General features: G+C 35.4%; 2 protein-coding genes across 2 annotated transcripts; one reads left to right on the top strand and one right to left on the bottom strand.

Annotated features, from left to right (window-relative positions):
* The first annotated feature begins 254 nt into the window (after window positions 1-254).
* On the top strand, window positions 255-4,793 carry LOC104908778 (hypothetical protein). The gene is made up of 9 exons (XM_010697930.4): window positions 255-660; window positions 771-837; window positions 931-1,158; window positions 2,220-2,401; window positions 2,519-2,693; window positions 2,776-2,987; window positions 3,175-3,300; window positions 3,379-3,521; window positions 3,687-4,793. The coding sequence occupies exons 1-9, from the start codon at window positions 627-629 to the stop codon at window positions 4,284-4,286; spliced, it is 1,767 nt and encodes a 588-aa protein (XP_010696232.2). The 5' UTR covers window positions 255-626; the 3' UTR covers window positions 4,287-4,793.
* Window positions 4,794-6,497: 1,704 nt separating this feature from the next.
* Window positions 6,498-14,762, bottom strand: LOC104908779 (GTP cyclohydrolase 1). The gene is made up of 2 exons (XM_010697931.4): window positions 14,186-14,762; window positions 6,498-7,808 (listed from the first exon to the last, which is right to left on the bottom strand). Exons 1-2 carry the CDS (start codon window positions 14,379-14,381, stop codon window positions 6,637-6,639), a joined length of 1,368 nt encoding a protein of 455 aa, XP_010696233.2. The 5' UTR covers window positions 14,382-14,762; the 3' UTR covers window positions 6,498-6,636.
* Window positions 14,763-20,735: the final 5,973 nt, after the last annotated feature.

Raw genomic sequence — 20,735 nt, 5'->3', positions numbered from 1 at the left:
AAAAATTGAAAATTGTAAAATTTCATTAAAACTGGGACCCACCAACGCATATGACTGCGTAAGCCGGTTTCTGGTAAACTGGGTCCACGCAAATCCGGGTCATACAATACTTGGGCTCCCCACTGGAATATTGAAAGTTTGTCCCTATTAAAGAAAACCGGGTATAGTTCATCCCCATGGTGTCAATTTTTCCATATTACTATTATTAAGCCCCCCTAATTTAACGAATCATACACTTCCAAATTCCAGCCATGCATCCATGTGACTGAATCACGCTTAACATCAAAATTTTCTTATTTTGATAATATTAGTGGCTTAATGCTGACTGATTTCTTATTAAGCTCAAATTAACAAATTTGATCTGGGCAGTGCCAACTAACTAAAGTCTCAACTGCTTACCATTTCCAATGTCCTGAAAACGCTAAACACTAAAAATTTTCTTAAACAATTCACTCTTTGAATCACAAAACAAAAATTCTGCACTCGTCTAATTCTATATTATTAAACATCTTTGTTTAATTTATTAATGTCTTTCAAGTTTCAATCTAAGAAAAAATCAACGGTAACTCTTAACAACTCGATCTTGCTGTTGCTGTTGCTTTGGTGAGAAACCAAGCTCAGCTTCAATGGGTGGTGACCATCTTCCCTGCTTTACATCTGGTATTTTCTCTCTCCTCTTCCCTTTTTTTTCCAGTTTTTTTGTTCAATTTTTTGCTAATTTAAATTGGGTTTTATCTAAATTTGAATTTTAATGTTTATATATTGAGCAGAAGATGAATTATCATCCTTGGATAATGATTACCCAGATTACCCATCTCATCATTCCTCGTTTTATAGGTATAATTTCCGTGAAATTTAACGACTTTGATAACTTTGTAATTTTTTTCTGGGTAAAAAGTTGATTATTTTGAGAGAATTTTTTTGGTTTAGGGATGGTTCAAGGATGAGAGATGGAGATGAAGATGAATCGTTAAGTGGGCCATATGAGTTTGTTTCTAAAGAATTTGATGAAGTGAGTGATGTAATTTCTTCAAATTCTGTGGAATTTGATGGAGATTTGAGGAGGAGGAAGATCTCTTATAATGAAATTATGAAGAACTATGATGAATTATGGGTTCGAAAAGAGGGTCTTTATCAAGCTAAGAGTAAAATTTTGAGGTTTGTTTTCTTTAGTTTTATCTCCTTTGTTTATGTAAATTGTTTCAAATTAGTAGTAATATTTATGATTTATCCTAGACTTCTTTTGTAGTTTTTTTTCTTTTTTGGTTTAACCCCATTAATAGAAGTATTTGCTACTTTGAATTTGTGCTGTTTGAGGGAACTTTGAAGTTGGATTGGTCTTGTTTGTGTAGACAATACACCCTCCTTTTAGCTATTTATCTTAGTACTGCCTTTTCTAATATTGGATTTTTCTAAAGAGATCATTTTTCACTTTTCAGTCTTTAGTGACACATATTGGAATTTGGAAAGGTCTTTCTATTTATTTGGGGATCATCTTTCTGTCTCATTTCTGTACTTTTGATTATTTTACCCCCCAAACATTCAATCATTTGATCCTTTAACCCTTGGGGTTGGGATCTGCCAATCCATGAACTAGAGCTTACCTTATGAAGTACTTAGTTTATAATACTAAAACTAGCATGAGAAACTCATGGAGGATCACAGTCATCAATAAAACATCATTATCTCGTACTTGAGGTCGAATATTGGATGAGCGTGGTAATACTTGACAGACTTGTTGCTGTGCTACTTTAGGGGCCTGTGGTGGTTCGGATGATGAAAAGATTGTCGATTTCTGGGATTAACAAAGTCCTCACTACTTACTATCTTCATGGGGAAATTGTAATATGGAGATTAGATATCTCTTTATTGCTTCAAGAAGTATGTCTTGTTTGCAACAGCGAAGTGCATATGACTTACAGGCTTGAAAGGGGATAAGATGCCCGGTTCCTAACTGTTATAAACATTTATGAACCCTCTAAGAGAACTTTGAGCAAACTACTCAAAGTGACCCCATATTTTATGCACTCTCCCCAAACCAAAACCCCCTATATTTTCCCCATGGGTTCCTAAAAACTCTCTGTTCATAACAGTTTGGAACCTGGCAACCCTCAGTAGGAGAGTTAACTAACAAAACTCCACTAATATGGGAAATTGGGAATTCATTTTGGATGGCATGTTCTACGAATCGATACATTTATATTGTCTCATTTTTGCAGATACAGCCCTGGCTCATGGATCAGTAATGCTGGTGGGAAGAAGCTCAGCAATTATGTCATACCAAAAACAACTACACTCTTACTCATTGGTCCTAAAGGATCTGGGAAAAGCAGTCTGGTAAACAGAATATCAAGAGTGTTCGAAGATGATAGATATGCATCAGAAAGAGCCCAAGTAACATGTGTGTTCAGCTCTCCCGTGTTCTTCTATGGAATTGGATACACCCTCCTTTTTCTTGATCTAAATTTTACTTTAATGGTTTGCAACATGCACCTTAAACGTTAATGTTTTGTTGCAGATAACCAATCTACTGGGGAAGGGACCTACTTCCTTCAGGAATATATGATCCCGAGAGGTTCAACTTCATTTTGCTTGTTTGACACTCGTAGCTTGTCTGAGAATGTTTCTGACAATGATGAAATGCTCCAGCACTGGATGACCAAAGGGGTTCGTCATGGAGAGCTAATTATCAGGTATGATAGCTTTTTGCTCTGCTGGCATTGCCACTTGCCAGGGTGAACTATATGGTGATGCTGTCTTGGTGCTTTGTTGTAGGGATTCAGATGCCCCTAGTCTAAAAATGTCACTGAAATGCAAAGCTCAACAGAGTGGTTCTCCTTCCAGTGTAATCAGAAAGGTCAACTTTGTTATATTCGTTGTAAATGGATTTCAAGTCCTTAGATCTATAAATAGTGACAAGAAAGAAGACAGAGCTTATGTGGAAATGGTGGCCAAGATTTTCAGTTGTCCTTATATGTCATATAAAGGTACTAAAGCTCTTAAAATTCATGTGTGTGTGAATGGCATGTTCATGCATGTACTATCTTCCAACCTTTACTCTTAACACCCCCTTGCTTCCGGGTGCCTTGCAATTTTAATCCTCTTTTCATCTCATTGATCTGGTAGATACGGATGCAACGTGTAACAATCAGTAACCGCGTTTCTTGATTGCAGATGATAAGCCTGTTATTGCAGTCACGCATGGTGATTTACTTTCCCTAGGAGACCGAGCACGTGTCCTTGTGTACCTAGGGGAGAAGTTGGGTATCCCACCAGTAAAACAGATATTTGATATACCAGGTGATGACTTGAAATAGATGGCCTTTTTTTGTGGTGAATACAATGTTTATCAAGAAACTAAAAACAAACTATTTGCAGAGAACTCTGATCCGACAAGTGAACTCGCAATAGTTGACATGATAAGATATGCTTTGGAACATGCAGACAAATATATCCCTTGCAAAGAGTCTAGAGATTGGGTTCACAGGAGTACTTTCTTTGTGGACGGTGTCAAAGATAAGGTTTAATCCTCTACTCTCACGTATTTGCACAATAATTGAGTTCTTAAATCATCTTTGTCTCTGCTGCTGAACTTGTTATTTTGAAAGACATTAGTACTGCTCAGGTTGGTTAAGATTCGTTAGCTAAAGTAGCTATTAGATTGACACATTACATGCATGTGGCAGGTTTCTGGAACGTCCATCTTGACATTGATATTTGCAGCAGTACTTCTGGGAATAGCCTGCATTATGATGCCAGTGAATCAAGTTCATAAACATAACGAACCCCTGGTGGCATCTGCGATAAAGTGGTCTTCAAATATCGCACATCATCCTTATGCACCTCATGAACCTCTTATGACATCTCAGTCAGAATCGGGGTCAACTTCTGCTAAGAATAGAGGATATGAGAATGCAAATACTCAAGCTAAACCTACACCTGCACCAACTTTACCCTCAGAATCTGTTGTGGTGACATCTGAAGCAACTCTGACCTCAAAAACCTTTGTACCTAAATCTGAGCAAACTTTGCCCTCGGAATCTGCTGTAATTACATCTGAGCCAACTTTACCCTCAGAATCTGCTGTAATTACATCTGATCCAACTTTGCCCTCAAAATCCATTTTAGATTATCCTCATAAACGGAGAGAATCTCGATCATCATCTCCTGAAAAAGACCGTCATAAGCGGCGAGAATCTCGATCATCATCATCTCCTGAAAATCGACATCCTAAAGCAGCAGTAAAATGGCACAAGATTCGACACCTGTGGTTAGACACTGATTAAGCTGGGTTGAATTGATGCTTCAGGCGGGCAGTGGGATAAAAATGTGTTGGTGACTTGGTGTGTGTATATGTAGCTTCCATGTGCATGATATATGTAACTATACCTATACCTTATGCTGACTAATCTCGGTTTCAGTTTGTCATAACAATTTTTTTTAGGGTTTTCAGATATCAAAACATTGAGTCTGATATTTTGCTGTAAAAATTTGTCTAAGTGCTGTATACTTTGTATGACATGGGTTTGTTAATCATAATAATAAGATGGAGCCAGGAACTGTTGCTGGCGTGTAATTGACCTTGTTTTGAGGTTTTTTTGGGTAAGATATAGGCTATGTCTGACAATTAGCGGATAGAAGTTAGCTGTTAGTTGATTGTATTAACTGATAGATGTTAGGTGTTTGTATAAATATGTTTGGTAAGTCGTTGATAGCTGATTGCTACATTATTGTGTAAAATAAATAATAAAGGCATTTGCATAATCTATTGTTTATATTTTATTATTAATTAATTAATTTTTAACAACTTTAAAACATAAATGTAATTGCGCAACTTATTCCCAAACCTCTAATGTCAAAAAGCTTTCTCCCAACTTTTTCAAAAAGAGTTTTTTGAGCTCAATAAACTAATTGAAACCTCTTTTTACCAAACACTCAAATTAGAGGGTTGACTAGTCAAATCCTCTAATATGAGCTCAAATCTCTAATTTTGCCCCAAACCTTTCATTACCAAACAAGACCATAGTCATTGTTTCTTTGCATATTGTACAACACACAATTTATTCCAGAATTTACTTAGTTTGTTTTTCTTTTTGCTATTATAATTAATTAGACATGAAGCTTTAAGAAGAGACCCTAGCGTTCTTTCATTTCCCAAACAAATAGGAGCACTTCTTTCCCCACCTTCCTGCATCATGAAGGCTTTTTGACTTTCGTTTGGTTGACGTTGAACCATAGCTTTAAAATGCGGTTTCTGTCACGATTGATGTAATGGTCACGGTGATGCGGGAACGGGGATGATGTAACCGCCAAATATCGCTTAGACCATGAGATATCTCTAGAACTTGCCTAAAATGCGTTGTTTTTACACATTTATGATGCGGATAATATCAGTTCTGTAGATTTGAAAACCTTTACTTCCCTAAAAAAACCTTTACGACACGGGCGATACGATACAATATTATACGATCCAGCCTTGTTTTAACACCATTAACAGGAGAAAAGAGTAGAATGCAGAACAGAAATGTTTGCCGAAGGGCACATTAATACAATGGAAGATGTATACTATTATTGGATCAACCGGTAGCGCCTTTCCATTAGGATAAATCAGCTTGTAGCCTACAGAAAGCAACAAGATCTTTTTTCATCGTTCCTTACAAAATTATAGTACAAACTATAAAGGACCTACCTTCTTTGAGGCAACTGACACCTAAATAAATAAAAGTTCTATTTACCTTTTCGTTGGGTCATTTAAATATATGTTGATAGTCAATTTTGCAACCTAAATTATTAGTCCAGAATTTATAGCTGACACTAAAGTCCTAGGTCCTCCACCGTCGTGCATAGCTGATGTACATCATTTGTCGTCTCTGTGGATGCCTTGAAAGGCTTGTTGTGGCCAACAACCCTCCACCAAGATGGAACATATTGCGACTCTTTCTGGCCACAATCCCAAGTAAAATTGGCCTGAGCTAACGCAGTACGATTCATCTATTTCTATTACCTTCAAACGAGACTTCCAACATCAACAAACTGTCAAATTTAAACTACTATGTTCAAAGACTAGACACTTAAGACAGTAAGCATGATATCTCATGCATTAAGGAATGTCTAATGAATCAAATATTTGAGCAAAAGGTGGCAATCACCTCTAGTTCCTTCTCAGAGAACATACAGTGGAGTCTATTTAATGCCTTCCCTATTGACATCTTCACCTAAGCGTTATAATAAAAATCCTCACATTAGCCTGAATTTCTAGTTTTTCTTGCATACTCTACTTTATACAATCCACTTCCAATGTATCTTTAAGCTCCAATTCATAATGTTGCTGATCATAAGCGCCCATTGACAAACATTAACCAGGAAACTTGCACCAACTTTAGCCTCCTGAAAATTTGTTCTGGCAGCACCATAAATAGAGCAATTTCCTGTGACATATACCCAGGAAAACCTCTTCTGAAGGGCATTATGGTTACATATACAGTAGAAACAAAGAGAGAAAAACCAGATTTATTCATATAAATATGCTTATTGCAATCTTTAAAACATACATTGTCTAACTTGCCTTGGCCCAGATAAAAGAGTTAACCGATCCAAAAGAAGCTTCAGACAACATGAATCATATCTAAGAGAATCTTAAAGAAAACCATTGACATTGCTCGGAAGGCTTTCCAAAAACGAGGCCCTAAGCTTTGCATCAGTTGAAAAGTGACCGAGAACAGCAACTGTGGCTGTACTGCTTCCTAACTTTTCAATACCCCGAGCGATCATGCACATATGGCTAGCCTCTGCTACGACTATTACATCTCCACCAACAAGAGGTGCAACTGTTTCAGCAACCTGTTTAGTGAGCCTCTCTTGCACCTGAAGCTTGAACCCGTAGAAGAGTACAATTGACTGAAGGATGGACTTCTCAACGGGATCTTCTCCAGCAGAAAAGTAGCCTATATGCACTACCCCGTGAAATGGAAGCAAGTGATGTTCACACTGTGACCAAAACGGTAAGCTCAGCTCAGAATGGATCCGCTTGTTTACTTTCACGTTACCATTTGATTTTTGAGGTCCCCTTGAGTTACCTAAAATTGCATTCAGCTCAGTCTCCGTATTACAGTTCTGATAATACATTAGCCACTTCAAGAAACGAGCAGGAGTACGAAGAAGCTCTTTCCTTGATGGATCCTCACCCAAGGATCTAAGAATCGAAGTGACTGCACTAACCATACTAGGATCAATGACTTTACTAATTGGGGAAGCTTGGGATGGGCACCATTGATGGGTCGAGTTCTTCTTTTGGATTTCATCAGCTATCGAGCTTCGAAATCCTAGAAGACCAAAGAATTCCCCCCAAGTATTACCATCTTCATCTAAAAAAATTCCTGATCCCGAGGATACCAGCACTTTGATACACCCTTGAGGGGATCTGTCAAGGAACATAGACTTTAAAGCCGGAACATGCATGTGAACACACTGAAAAATAACAGCGACACCAGCTGGCTTAATGGAATGGTGCAAAGCTAAACACACTTCATCAGCCAGCCGTTGTGGATCCTGGAGACGCTTAGCATAGACATCAGCAACCCGAGAAAGCTTACTAAGGCCAACAACGCGTTCCCCACATGGAACATAACCGATATGACATTTAACCTGGAACGGCAGCAAGCAACATTCACAATAAGAGAATAAGTCAAGATCACGAACAACGACAAGACCCCCTGCTCCCCCGGCACGGCCAACTGTATTATTGTCTACTAGACCCGCTTCTGGAAACAATGCACCTTCTACAATATCTTTTGCATTCTGTTTATATCCTGGAATAATAAAAGAATTATGAGCACATTTTATCAACAATGACTATCAACTTCCAACTGCCAAGCCACATAGACTATAAATCTATAACAATGAAATGTCTATCAACTGCCAAGCCGCGTAGGCTATTTAATCTATGACCATCGTCATTCATCACCATTTAAGAGATGGTGTTAGTGGTAATGTCAATTTGTGAAAGAATAGAAAACACAGATGTTAGGAGATGAAATGGGCTTCGGCATGAGACTTCAGCACAATTACATAAAAACTTATTATCATTTGATATTTACAACTATTTATTTTGGGCTAACAAGAAGGCCCTGAAGAGTGTAACCTTATTCTCTTCTTTAATCTAGTGAAATGGACATATTTAATCATCATGACAAAGAAAAGCAAGGATCTACTTAAGATGTTCCATGTAGATCCAGACCAAATATAGGGAGAAACAGCAAAGGGTATATCCCACTTGTGTTACAAGAAGAAACCCTTCATCTCAACTCATGCATCTGATCACCATCAACATCTTACATTTTACTCGTTAATTAACAAAAATCTTAGTTTCTAATTTTGGCACAAATATTTTAAAACTTTCAAAAAATATGTTACATAATGAATTCAAAAGTAGTCATATCATTCTAATCCTTTTCTGAAAAAAGAATTGACAGCAACAAAACTGGAATGAAACACTAATTTCCATATTTTTGTTTTTAGTTCTAGAAAAATATTTAGTGAAAATAACAAACGATCTCAAACAGGCTCTATACAATGAACTTTTTGTCTCAATTTTTTCATAACTTTACAATAATTTTCCGTGCAATTATATATATATACTATTCTTTCTTTCAGTTTAGTTTTTCACTATATAGACGCACAAATACATCTTTTCTTTGGTTGCTTCCCAAATTATTGTTTCAGAGAATCTGCTAACTTAAGAAAAATAAGTTTTACTTATAATAAGTTTACATAAGTTCCAATAAGTTTAGATAAGTTTCAATACGTCCAAATTAGTTTAGACAAATAATATAATCAAATAGGTTTCAAGCATGTCTAACAAGGTCAATTCGAAGCTAACATTTAATAGGATTATAGGATTCTTAATAAATAATATTCCATGTGTCTTTAATTAATCACTACATATTCTACAACTTTTATCTATTGCTCGGGTGTAGCTTGAGTTATGGTACACCAAAGAGTATTTCTCATGTACATCCAAGAGTATTTTTTGCTTATTATATTCTTATATGTTACTCGGACACGAAGTGAGTGTCTACTCGGATACATGTGTTCAAGTGCCCGACTCGACTATTTTGTAAAAAAGTCAAGTTTTTAGTTTAAAATGAAGTATCCAAGTGAAGTTTGGTGTCAGACACAACACGACACCCGGTTTTTGAGGTAAATGAAGGTGTCTGAGTAACATAGATATTCTTCATTAAAATTATTCACATAAGCAAAATATACTCATTAAGGGAGAATTTCAAATGAGCAAAAGATCAAAAATAGTCTTAGTCATTGAATGCACACGTCGTAAATGATGGATGTGCTCCTATATTTTCCTTCTATGAAAATTAACTAGAAGTATCAATCACTATAGTTCCATTTTAATAACTTTTTCCTCTCATGTATATGTATTTATTTTTTCGCATAGAATCAGGAACGCTTGTCTTCCACATATCTCTACTTTTTCCATCGCATTAATATGAGTACTCAAGCCATAAATAATGATTAATAAAGGAAAGAGGAAGTAATAAATTTTAATTTGTAATATTTCATGATTGATATATAATTTCTAGTTTCCAATATACTTATGTTATTATGTTACAAAAATCAGCAATATTTGATAGTTTTGATTATTAGCAATAATAAGTAGATTTAACATGTAATCTATTTACCTATCTCTATTATATAAGCCAAGGGAGGAGGTGTGGTGTCCTCTTTTGAAGTGACTAAAATACCCTCTAATAATTTTAAATAATATTTTTCTTTTTATAAAAAATTGAAAAATGAGAATCAATGGAAACTTGCCATATGAGTAGGTCAAACAATACCAATAATAACTTGAAAAACTAGATTGACACAATCAATTCACGAAATCAATTTGAATCTTCAACCAAAAAAAGTTTAGCAATATATCGTGATAACATAATATTTCATATTTACAAAGTTCAATCAATATGGTTTATTAACATTTATAATTGTTAAAGAATTATACTAAAGTCTCTAAAAAGAAAATTATTAAATCATCGACCAAATTTTACAGTGACGGTATTGAACAGCTAAAAATCATTCACCTTTAATTTGAAAAGATAATAACATCTCCAAAAGAACCTTAATAATTTACATCACTATCAAAATAATTTTAGATTAAAAAAAACATGTCCATTTGTATATAACTACATAAGATTGTCGACGCACCAAAATTAAAGGTGAACTGAAACTCTACCAAAAAAACATTTACTTAAAGAGTTCGTGATCTTCACTAAAGGTAATAAAAAAAATTACTTTGTCTAATGATCAACTACATAAGATCGTCCCCCAATAAATTTACTTAATTACTCCTTAGTAAATCAACTACTCTAACAAAAAAAGATGAAAGAAAATCAAACTCAAATATAGCATAAAAAATTAACAAAGAAAATTATATCAATCAAATATTTGATCAATCAACACACAATCAAGTAGTAAATAAAAAAGGAAGATACAATCAATTAACAAAGTGAAATGATTTAATTGAAAAAAATACTTTGTTGATAAAAATATAAGAAATCCTTAACAAATCTGCGTAACATTCTTTTATCGCTCATCAATTTTAATTTTAAAGATCTTAAAGAAAGTATAAATAATAAAAACGGGTTTGGTTAAGTGATAAAGGCTTAATCAACAAAATTAGCTAGTCCAAAAAACATGTACAATGTTCAAATTTCACCTTTGTTTATGCCCAAAAAAAGTTATAAATTATAATATAAAAAAGTGACGCACGCATCGCGTGCATAAATTGCTAGTACATATATATATTAAGGTCCTGTTCAATTTATTTCAACTTATTTAAGCTCTTATAAGATAAGATAAGATCAGATAAGATAAAATACAATCAGATAAAATAAAATATGATAAATAAGATGTTCTCTTCAACTTATCTTCACTCATTTCAGAAAATAATGAGATAAGATAAGATAAGTATAGATAAGATAAGAAAAATAAGTTGAATCAAACCGACCCTAAAAGACTACTCCTTAATTTGAAAAATATAAATTTTGTGTAACTACAAGGTATCGAACATGTGACCTTTGAAATAAAAAGTGAGAGTTTAACTATAATATGCTATAAGTTTATCGTCTAATATTTCAAATAAAATATGATAAAGTCTTATGATAATTATATATTTAACTAAAAAGACTTAAACACGTATCTAGATCTCTAACACTCTTATTACAGTACTACCAATAGACTATTGATTACATAATCTTTTACCCCAATTCCTTTTAAACTATTATTTTCAAACTAATCCTTTAATGTGTTTTTACTCATCACTTCACGACATTAATTTCCAATTTCTCATTGAAAAAAATACAACAAAGTAGCAATGAATTTTGAATTTATGAACAATAAGATATTTGTTATTGAAATTCACCCGAAGTATCGTCTTGGCCAAAATACTAGCTAACTAACAGTTAATTATATGATTACTATTACTTGTAAATCTTAGTAAATTATTTACTTCCTCCGTTTCTTTTTACTCGCTACACTTTCCATTATGGGAAGTTTCACATTACTTGCTACACTTCTTTTTTGGGCAATAAATTATCTCTATCTCTCTCCTCCCACATGGGTCCCTTTTCTTTTTACTCTCTACCTCTCTCTTCTCCAAAAATTGCCTAAGAGTCCGTGAAATGAGAAGTGTAGCGAGTAAAAAGAAACGGATGAAGTATTAAGAATAATAATGAATGATTTAGGTAATGGATTGACGACTTATTTGATATTTATCTCTAGATTTTTATGTTAGCTAGTTTTTAAGGTCGTGTTATGCCCCGCGTAATGAAAATTTTCATTTATTAATATTTTACTTTAAAATGATGACACTAAATAAGATTTGGTTTAGTGGTTAAGACTTTGATATATAAACTTGAAGTCCTGGGATCAAATTTTATACAAAGCATTTTCTAATTTTTTTATTGTATGTGAATTAAATGGATTAAAAAATGCTAATGGAGAGTGCCATGTGACACCGTTCCTTGCTTAGGAACACTTTTTTTTTATGCAAAGAAATATTTTTTAATATATTAATATAAAAAATAGTTTCTCACTTATGGCTAAGGATGGCAGTGGGGCGGGTCAAGTAGGAGACCCGCCCCATCCCCGCCCAAGTAGGGCGGGGATGGATCTAGGTTTGGCGAGGATGGGGCGGATATGGATTTTATGCTATCCCCGCCCCACACCCGCCCGCCCTACATATATATGATCAAAATTCTATTTATATACTTATATTATTAATAATTTTATCTTGCAAAATATAAATATGTGGGTATGACGTAGGTACGAAGCGAGTGCAGATACCCATGCGGTGGTGGAGCGGGGATGAAGTGGGTACAACGTGGGTATCATCAAGCGGGTGCGGGTACCAATACAGGTGGTGGGGTAGGGATGGGTATAAATACGTACCTGGTGGGGCGAGAATAGTGTCTGGAATTTTCCCTGCAATGGGTGGTGGGACGGGGATGGGGATTGGAATTTATGCGGGTGCTGGTGTGGAGGTACCATCCTCCGCACCCACGCCCAATTGTTATCCCTACTTATAGCATCTTAAAAATGATTCGCAAATATTATTTAATAAATGTAACAAATGTATAATAATTAGGAAAATTTGCCAAAAAAAACCTTTAAAAGGTTCAGTTTTGCGAAAAAAAACCTTATAAAGCATTCTTTGCGAGAAAAAACCAAAAAGTAAATTATATTTGCAAGATGAAACCTAAACTCATTTTCCGGTGTTGACCACAGATTTTCCGGCGTTGACCACTTCTATTTCCCTTCTTCCCCTAATCAACACCTAGCCACCACTACCAACACTTGCCACCAGCCCCTCACCCACCCGACCACCCTTGCTGCCCCCACTTCACCCCACCCCCACCCCCACCACGTACAATCCCCACCCCACCCCACCAGCAGCCCACCACCCCCGTATGTGGCATCCCCACACCGTACCCTCCACCCCATCTTCGCCCCTACCATCTCTCCTCTCCCTTCTTCCCTCCCCCCTCTCCTCTCCCTTCGTCCATCCCTTCCCACTGCGAACCCCCCTCTGCAACCCCCTCTCTCTATCCATTTTTGTTATCTGCTACAATCTCTCCTATCTTTATGCTTTAGGGCGCCGGAAAAACCTTGGCTGGGTGGGAGGGGGAGTTGTGGGGGGATGGGGATTCTAGGTGGCGCAACAATGAACGAAGGGAGAGGAGAAGGGGAGCAGTGAGGGAGGGAAGAATAAGGGAGATGAGATAGGTAGGGGCGAAGGGGGGGGGGGTGGGGGCTTCCGCCTGAGGGGTTGGAGGGAGGGGTTGGGGGCTGCTGATGGGTGGGCGGGCTGCAGGTGATGGGGTGCTAGGGTGGGGGTGAGTGAGGGGTGGTGGGGGGATGGCAAATTGGAGTGGATAGTGTGCAATTACTAAATTGCCAAGGTCAACGCCGGAAATTAAGAGGTCAACACCGGAAAATGGTATAAGGTTTCATTTTGCAAAAAAAAATAAGTTTTAGGTTTGTTTTCGCAAAAAATGCTTTATAAGGTTTTTTTTCGCAAAAATGAACTCATAAAAGGTTTTTTTTGGCAAATTTTCCTGATAATTATGACGATATAAGTTCAGATTAAAAGTCAATCATGTCTCTTAAATATTATATGCTCGGATAAGTTTGGATAAATTTCATTTTTTTAATGAAAAGTTTGGCTAATTTCAATAAGTTAGGGTAAAATAAAATCGAAAATGAAACACGCGTAAACTGAAAAAATTAATTGTATAAGCTACCTTACCCCAAAAAAAACTTCGAACATCCGAAAAACTCAACTTATAACATTGATAATGGTCATGTAAAAGGACTTCTTTACCTGATTTTTTTTAGGATAATGTAGAACTTATCTAAATTTATATATTGAATCTCATCCAAACATATATAATATCTAATTATTTTTATAAAGTTGAATATATTAATATCTATCTTAACTTAATATATATAATTAATGGAATTTATATAAATTTTAAATTAATTTTTTTGACAGTGAAGAGAACACATTCTAACTATTTGAAAAGTTAAACATCAAAGCTGAAGTATAATGATTAATGAGGGTGTGGTGAAGCACATATAAGTGTAACAAATATGATCAAAAAATGGGATTCACCTTTAGTTGCATGCCTGAGAGCTTTTGCGACGCGAAGGGGAGTTTTTTGGATACCTTCCCTATTGATATCTTCACCCAACCCTTGCAACAAAATTCTAACAGCACTCTGAATTTCTGCTTCTTCTTCAACACCCAGTTTAGTATACCCTACTTTCACTTTATTTTCAAGCTCCAAATCATAACGTTCATCGTCCATAGCACCGATTGATAAAAGAAATAAACAAAAAACCACTCAAGTCTTCAAAGTGAAAGTTATACTTCTGTAAAATACTTTTCAGAAACTTTCAAACGGCAAAAACGAAATCACAAGTAGGCATAAATTAAACAAGTGTAAAATTCCGAAAACCCAGATGAAAATTTCAAATACCAGTAAACCAGAACGAAAATAAAACCTACTAATACAGGAGTAGTAAATAACAAATCAGGTATATCTGCTCATGGTTATAATTCCAAGGCATAAAATACAAGATTGCACGCTCTTCTTTAAAACCCACGTTGAAGCCTTGAAGGAGACAAAGAAGAGAGAGATATCATAGGGTAGAGATTTGGAGGGAAAAAAAGGATACAATTGTGTGCACACTTTGCACTGGCTTTGTAATACTTCGGACCACGGATTATATATATATATAGTGAGATTTAGATATATAGGGGTAAACGGTAACTGCTAGGGACTTCACCAAAATAACAGCAAGTGTTAGAGATATTAAGCTATGTTCGGCAAAAATAGTTATTAGAGTAGTTGTTGGAGTAAATGTAGTTGTTATCTGTTCGAATAGTTGTTTGTTTGATAGTAGATGTCAGCTGCGAAAGTAGTTGTTTACAATATAAGTGTTTGGTAAAAGTAGGTGTAAAGATTATATAAGACAAAAATGACATTTTTTTTTTTAATTATAAGAGTAATTTCAATAACATGATCAATTATTTCATATCTAAATTCAATGTCTATATCATGAACACAAAGCATGATTTTCTTTTTAAGATAGATAAGTTTTAGTTGAATTTTGGGACTCTTAAATATGACATTCAAATTTATACACGTTATACTTCCTCCATTACTTAATATATACAATTAATATAACATACTCTTTTTATGAATGTTTCTTAATAGATGCATCATTTCTCTTTTCCGTAATTTCTTTGCGTAAGTCAGTATAATACATAGTGTTCTAGCTAGTTTACTTTTCCACAAAGTCTTAAAAAAGACGGTTTCACGTTAGTCTTAACGTGAGACCTAACTAGCCCAAGAGATATATATTTTTAGAAAACGGACCGCGTCTCACAAATTCGCACGATAATATTTTGGCGAATTAGTTAATATGTTTTGGCGAATTAGTTAAGCATTTTAGCACAATAGTTTAGAGCTAGTAATCTTTATGTAGTCTTCCATTATTGTTTTTTAGTTGACATATTCAATACATTAGTTAGTATTATTCTATAATTAGTTAATATTAACTGAGCATTATTTTGGTTTCTAATAAAAAACGAAGAAACAACTTTTTTACAAATCTAAAATGTCAAATACAAAAGACAATCTGAAAAAATAACTTAAAGAATCTAGCATTTGGAGTAATTATTGTACCAATTTCAGTTTGGTTCTTGAATTTTTTTTTTTTAAGTCTTCTCAAAATGAAATTTCTTTCTTGCACTTTCTCTCTTTGTTTTTGAACCATACGGGTATAAAATAACCAATGTAGTTGTACTTAATGAGTATCGTTCTTCTATAATTGGTTTTGTAGTTAAGATCACTTTGTTTATAATTGCAGTAGTATTTTTCGTAGACTTCTTGGAGTCCCTTTTTTGCATCTTCATTATCTTGACTTTTGAGAATGAGATTGTAGAGCTAATTTTCTAGCGGTTTCATATCGTCATGGGGTTATATTGGTTTATTTATTCATTTATCTTTTCCACACTTTCCTCTTTAATTTACGTATCTAATCCACCTTTTGCACATATACTTATGTATGTAGTATTTTTGTGATTGAACGCATGTGCATGATTCTCAAGTCATGAAAATACAACAATTCTAGCAGCATAACTATTACTTTATATTATTTAACTATTACAAATAAATTAATAACTAATAACATTTAGGTAATGTTATTAGTTATGTTTTTCAAATAAAAAGTTAAACTTTCAAATGCAAAAGTTAATTTTTCGGTACCAAAAGTGATCTGGTCTGTTTCTTCAAAGTTTTTGCAAGTGATCATCTAACAATGAGCAATATATATTACCCTTTGTGATGAATATGTGTCAAACTCTTCTTTCACTTCAAACATGATAAACATCTTATCAGGTGAAAAAATAAAGTAAGTGTTTGTGGACATTGTCACTGCAAATCGTGCTCAAATATTTTACTTACATCCAGATTAAACATCTAATGCAGGTTGTATGTAGAGAATGGAGGAGGAAAACAATACAGGTTTTAGGGCGTCTCGATGGAATAGAGAAGAAAGAGAGAATGTTTATGTGTGATTCTGAAGTTAGGGTTAATAAAATGCATTATAATATAGAATATATGATATAGCTAATATGCGCTTAACTAATTTATCCAGAAGAAATTTAAGGCTAGCATAACAAATAGGTGCAAGCGCATAACTAAGTCTACTGTTGGTTTGATGCACGTGCGTGATGTCAGCATGACATTAGCGGTCTCACGTTAACACTAATGTGAGACCATCTTTCCAAAAACGGACTCTTACTTTTCATTAATGCCCATCATCCTCCAAAATTAAATCCATACGTATTAATTCAACCCAAATTTGTGGTAAATATACTACCCATTCTCCCCCTGTGAATTGGATCAAGTCAATTGGACCCCACATCCACTTTATGTAGTATTGCAATTTTCGCCTCTTCAGAATTTTACTCTGACATCAATTGAAGAGCTCCATCAATGACTTTCATCCTCTTCTCTCTCTTCCTAATCTCTCACCGTAAATTTACCCAATTTCATCCCTAGTATTACCCAATTTTGTGTGAGTTAGAAGGCTTCCCAAAATTTATCCATTGTCATCCTAAAAAATACTAATTCATCTAGTTCTTGTTACATTTTCCTTGTCCTCACATTCTTCATTCTTTTTGGTGCTCTTTCCTTCTCCTTTTTTCGTTTCTTTTTTTTTGTTGGAATGGTGGATTACGTGGTTGTCCTCTCCTCCACCAATGGGTGACATGGCTGTAGGATAATTTGGGGTAATAATGTGGAAAGATTAACAATATGAGAGATAAAGTAAAATAGCTTACACCCTTAACATACTTATTAGATAACATTATATGTAAAGGGATAATATTATTATGTAAAGGGTAGAATGATACTTTACTATAGTCATAGGTCTGTAATGTACACTATATATATTGAATGCCAGGTTAACCTACAACAGTTAACACAATTATTTCCCACACTTATACATGGTATCACAGCTTAGATTTTCCTAAAACACAAACGGAAAAAAAAAACCAAATCTTTAATTTTTTTCCAAACACTGTTGTTTTTTTTGAATCCTCATGACTAATGCGCCTGCTTCCGCGGCGCCTGTCACCGCCGCTGCTTCCCCCTCGTCGGCGTCATCTTCCGGCGTCTCCTTGCCTTCGTCGGCACGCAGCACCTTCGCCGCCCTTTTTCCCGGCACCGTCATCACGCAGCCATGGCCTGCTGCTGTGACCTCAGACCTCTTCGCGGGGTCTTAGCTTATTTCTCCCAGCCCTTATTTGTTGGGTCTTCACTGCCTCCACGTCACGTGCCACACCCAGGTTTCCGCCTGGCTTTGCGACGTCTTCTCCGGTTCTGTCGCACCACGACGCCCAATCAGCCGTGCCTACCACCGTGCCGCCTCCGCCTCCTGCTTGGCATTATTCTCTCCCGTCAACGCCCCTCGTCGATACCTCTTATCCGTCCTCTCAGTTCAGTCTTCCGACTTTATCCGCCCCTAATTTGACGAATCTGGTAACCATTACTTTATCTTCTCCTGAAGATTATTTATTATGGAAAACGCAAATAACTTGCCTATTACTTTCACATCAATTACTTGGTATTGTTGATGGCACTGCTGTTATTCCTCCTGCTACTGTTATTGATGAGTCTGGTAATATGTTCCCAATGTTCACTTTTATGAGTATTTGCGCATTGATCAATAAGTTAAATTATGGATTTTTGCCACTTTATCACGTGATGTATTTGTGGATGTTCATGATTTGCATACTTTTGTGGATATTTGGGCTAGATTACAATCTAGATTTATGCATGCTAGTATGACCAGATCAATGGAATTAAAGGGTCGGTTAACTCGTATTAAAAAGACTGCTTCCCATACCATGGATGGATATTTACGTGAGATAAAGGTGATTGCTGATTCCCTAGCTGCTATTCAATGTCCTATGTCGAACCAGGATTTAGTACAGTTACCCTTTTTGGTTTATATCGTGATTCTGGGTACGATCATATTGTTACTACCCTCCTGCATTATCCATTCCCGATTACTTTTGATGATTTGCGTCCAAAGTTGCTATTGCATGAACAGAGATTGATAAATTCTAAGGATGCATCTTATCCCTCATCCCATCATATGTTACTTGCCGTCAAATATACTGGTACTGGTTCAAATGTCTCCTCCCAGACTAATTCTGGAAGGAGAAATCGGGGAAGGAATAACAGAAACGGAGGTGGTAATAATAATCGTGGGGGCAACAATGCTCGGGGTAATAATGGTGGGAATGGAGGAAACAATAATAATCGTGGCTCTGGAGGAAAGAACAACAACACTGGTAATCAGGGACGATCAAATGGTATAAGGAGTAATTCATCAAAAACAATGTTACCTCTACCCCTACTTCCGATACATGTGGTTTATGTTGGTTTCCAGGTCACCAAGCTGCTTATTGTCCCCAGCGTTTCAATTCCAGCTTCGTTCCCTCCTCCTCAAAAAGTGTCACTCGAGCCTTAGCTGCACTGTCTGTTGGTGGTGAAGCTAATGACTCAGTCTGGTACATGGATTCGGAAGCTGCATCTCACATGACTCCTCAGGATGGTACGTTCTCTATTAAAACTCCTTATATTGGGTCTAATTCTGTTGTAGTTGGTAATGGTACCTTACTCCCAATTAAAAGTACTGGTAATTTAACTTTAAAAACTGCAAGTCGTCCCCTCCGTTTATCATCTGTCTGTCATGTCCCTAATTTGAAACATAATTTATTATCAGTTAACAAGTTGTGTTATGAAAATGATTGTGTTGTGAGTTTTGATAAAAATTCTGTTTATGTTAAGGACCAGATAACGGGGGAAGTTCTGCTTCAGGGAACCTGTAAACAAGGTGTCTACCCTCTTCAACCCAGCATTGTCCACCCTGAGCCTTCAATTCCTGCTTTCCTAGCCATTAAGGAGTCGGGTGACGTGTGGCATGCTCGCCTGGGTCATACATCTTCTAGCGTTATAGGAAAATTATGTTCAAATAAATATATCACATGTACCTCCAAATTTCATGATGATTGTGTAGGCTGTAAGCTAGGAAAGATACCTCGTTTACCTTTTGATTCCGTTGAACATCTTTCTACATATCCATTATATAAAATTCATAGTGATCTTTGGCAATTTTCTGTTTTGTCAAATCAATTATTTCAATATTATGTTGTGTTTGTTGATGATTTTTCACGCTATTCCTGGATTTATCCATTACGTCGAAAATCGGAAGTTTATTCAAAATTCCTTATAACTTGACATTACAACTTAAACACTCAAGTTATTTTTAACTCTTCTCACTCTTACGTACTACAAGTGCTAGTACTTACAATGTTGATCACAACACTCAAAGGTTGTTGGATACACAAACAATGCACACACATCTCCCTATTTATACTAGCAAAACTTACTATGCATATGGTGGTTTTCACATGTGTAATAAATGCTAGGTAAAATTTTCATCTTCTAGCTCTTAGAGGGGAAGGGGATCGGAGGGGTGGGGTTGGTATGGTGTTAGGGTTAGGGTTAGGGGTAGGATTAGGGTAAGGGTTCAGTTTAGAATTAAGTTAGAATTAGAGTTAGGGTTAGATTATTAACGTTAATAATGGCAAAATGGTAAATAATGCTAACGATGAGTTAACGAAAGTTAGAAAAAGGGCATTTGATGCACATTTCCGAAAACTCAAGGGTATATGGTGAATTTTTGAAACATTGAGGGCGTATGGTGAATTTTTTAATTTGTCGGGGGTATTGGTGAAATAAACCGTTATTATTATTATTTATATTATTTATATTATTATTATATTATTATTATCAAAAGTTGTACATAGTAATAAAATGATAATAATAGTAATACTAGTAATGAAATACAAAGTAATAATAGTATTAAAAATAATATGTTTTATAAAAGATTAATTCAGATCACATCAAATTTGATTATTTTAGATTAGTAAAAAAATCTCTATTATATAAGGGAAGAGGAAAGGGATACTAAAAATGATAATTCCTTTTATATCCTTAAGTAAAAAAAAATACAAATTCACCATTTTTTATCATTATATCTTCAATTAATAAATATTACATCATCACTGATTTATTGGC

The sequence above is a fragment of the Beta vulgaris genome, chromosome 7 (assembly GCF_026745355.1).
Source record: "Beta vulgaris subsp. vulgaris cultivar EL10 chromosome 7, EL10.2, whole genome shotgun sequence".
Classification (NCBI taxonomy): Eukaryota; Viridiplantae; Streptophyta; class Magnoliopsida; order Caryophyllales; family Amaranthaceae; genus Beta; species Beta vulgaris.
The sequence above is the reverse complement of the archived record's forward strand: the minus strand, read 5'-3'. Positions and strand labels throughout refer to the sequence as shown.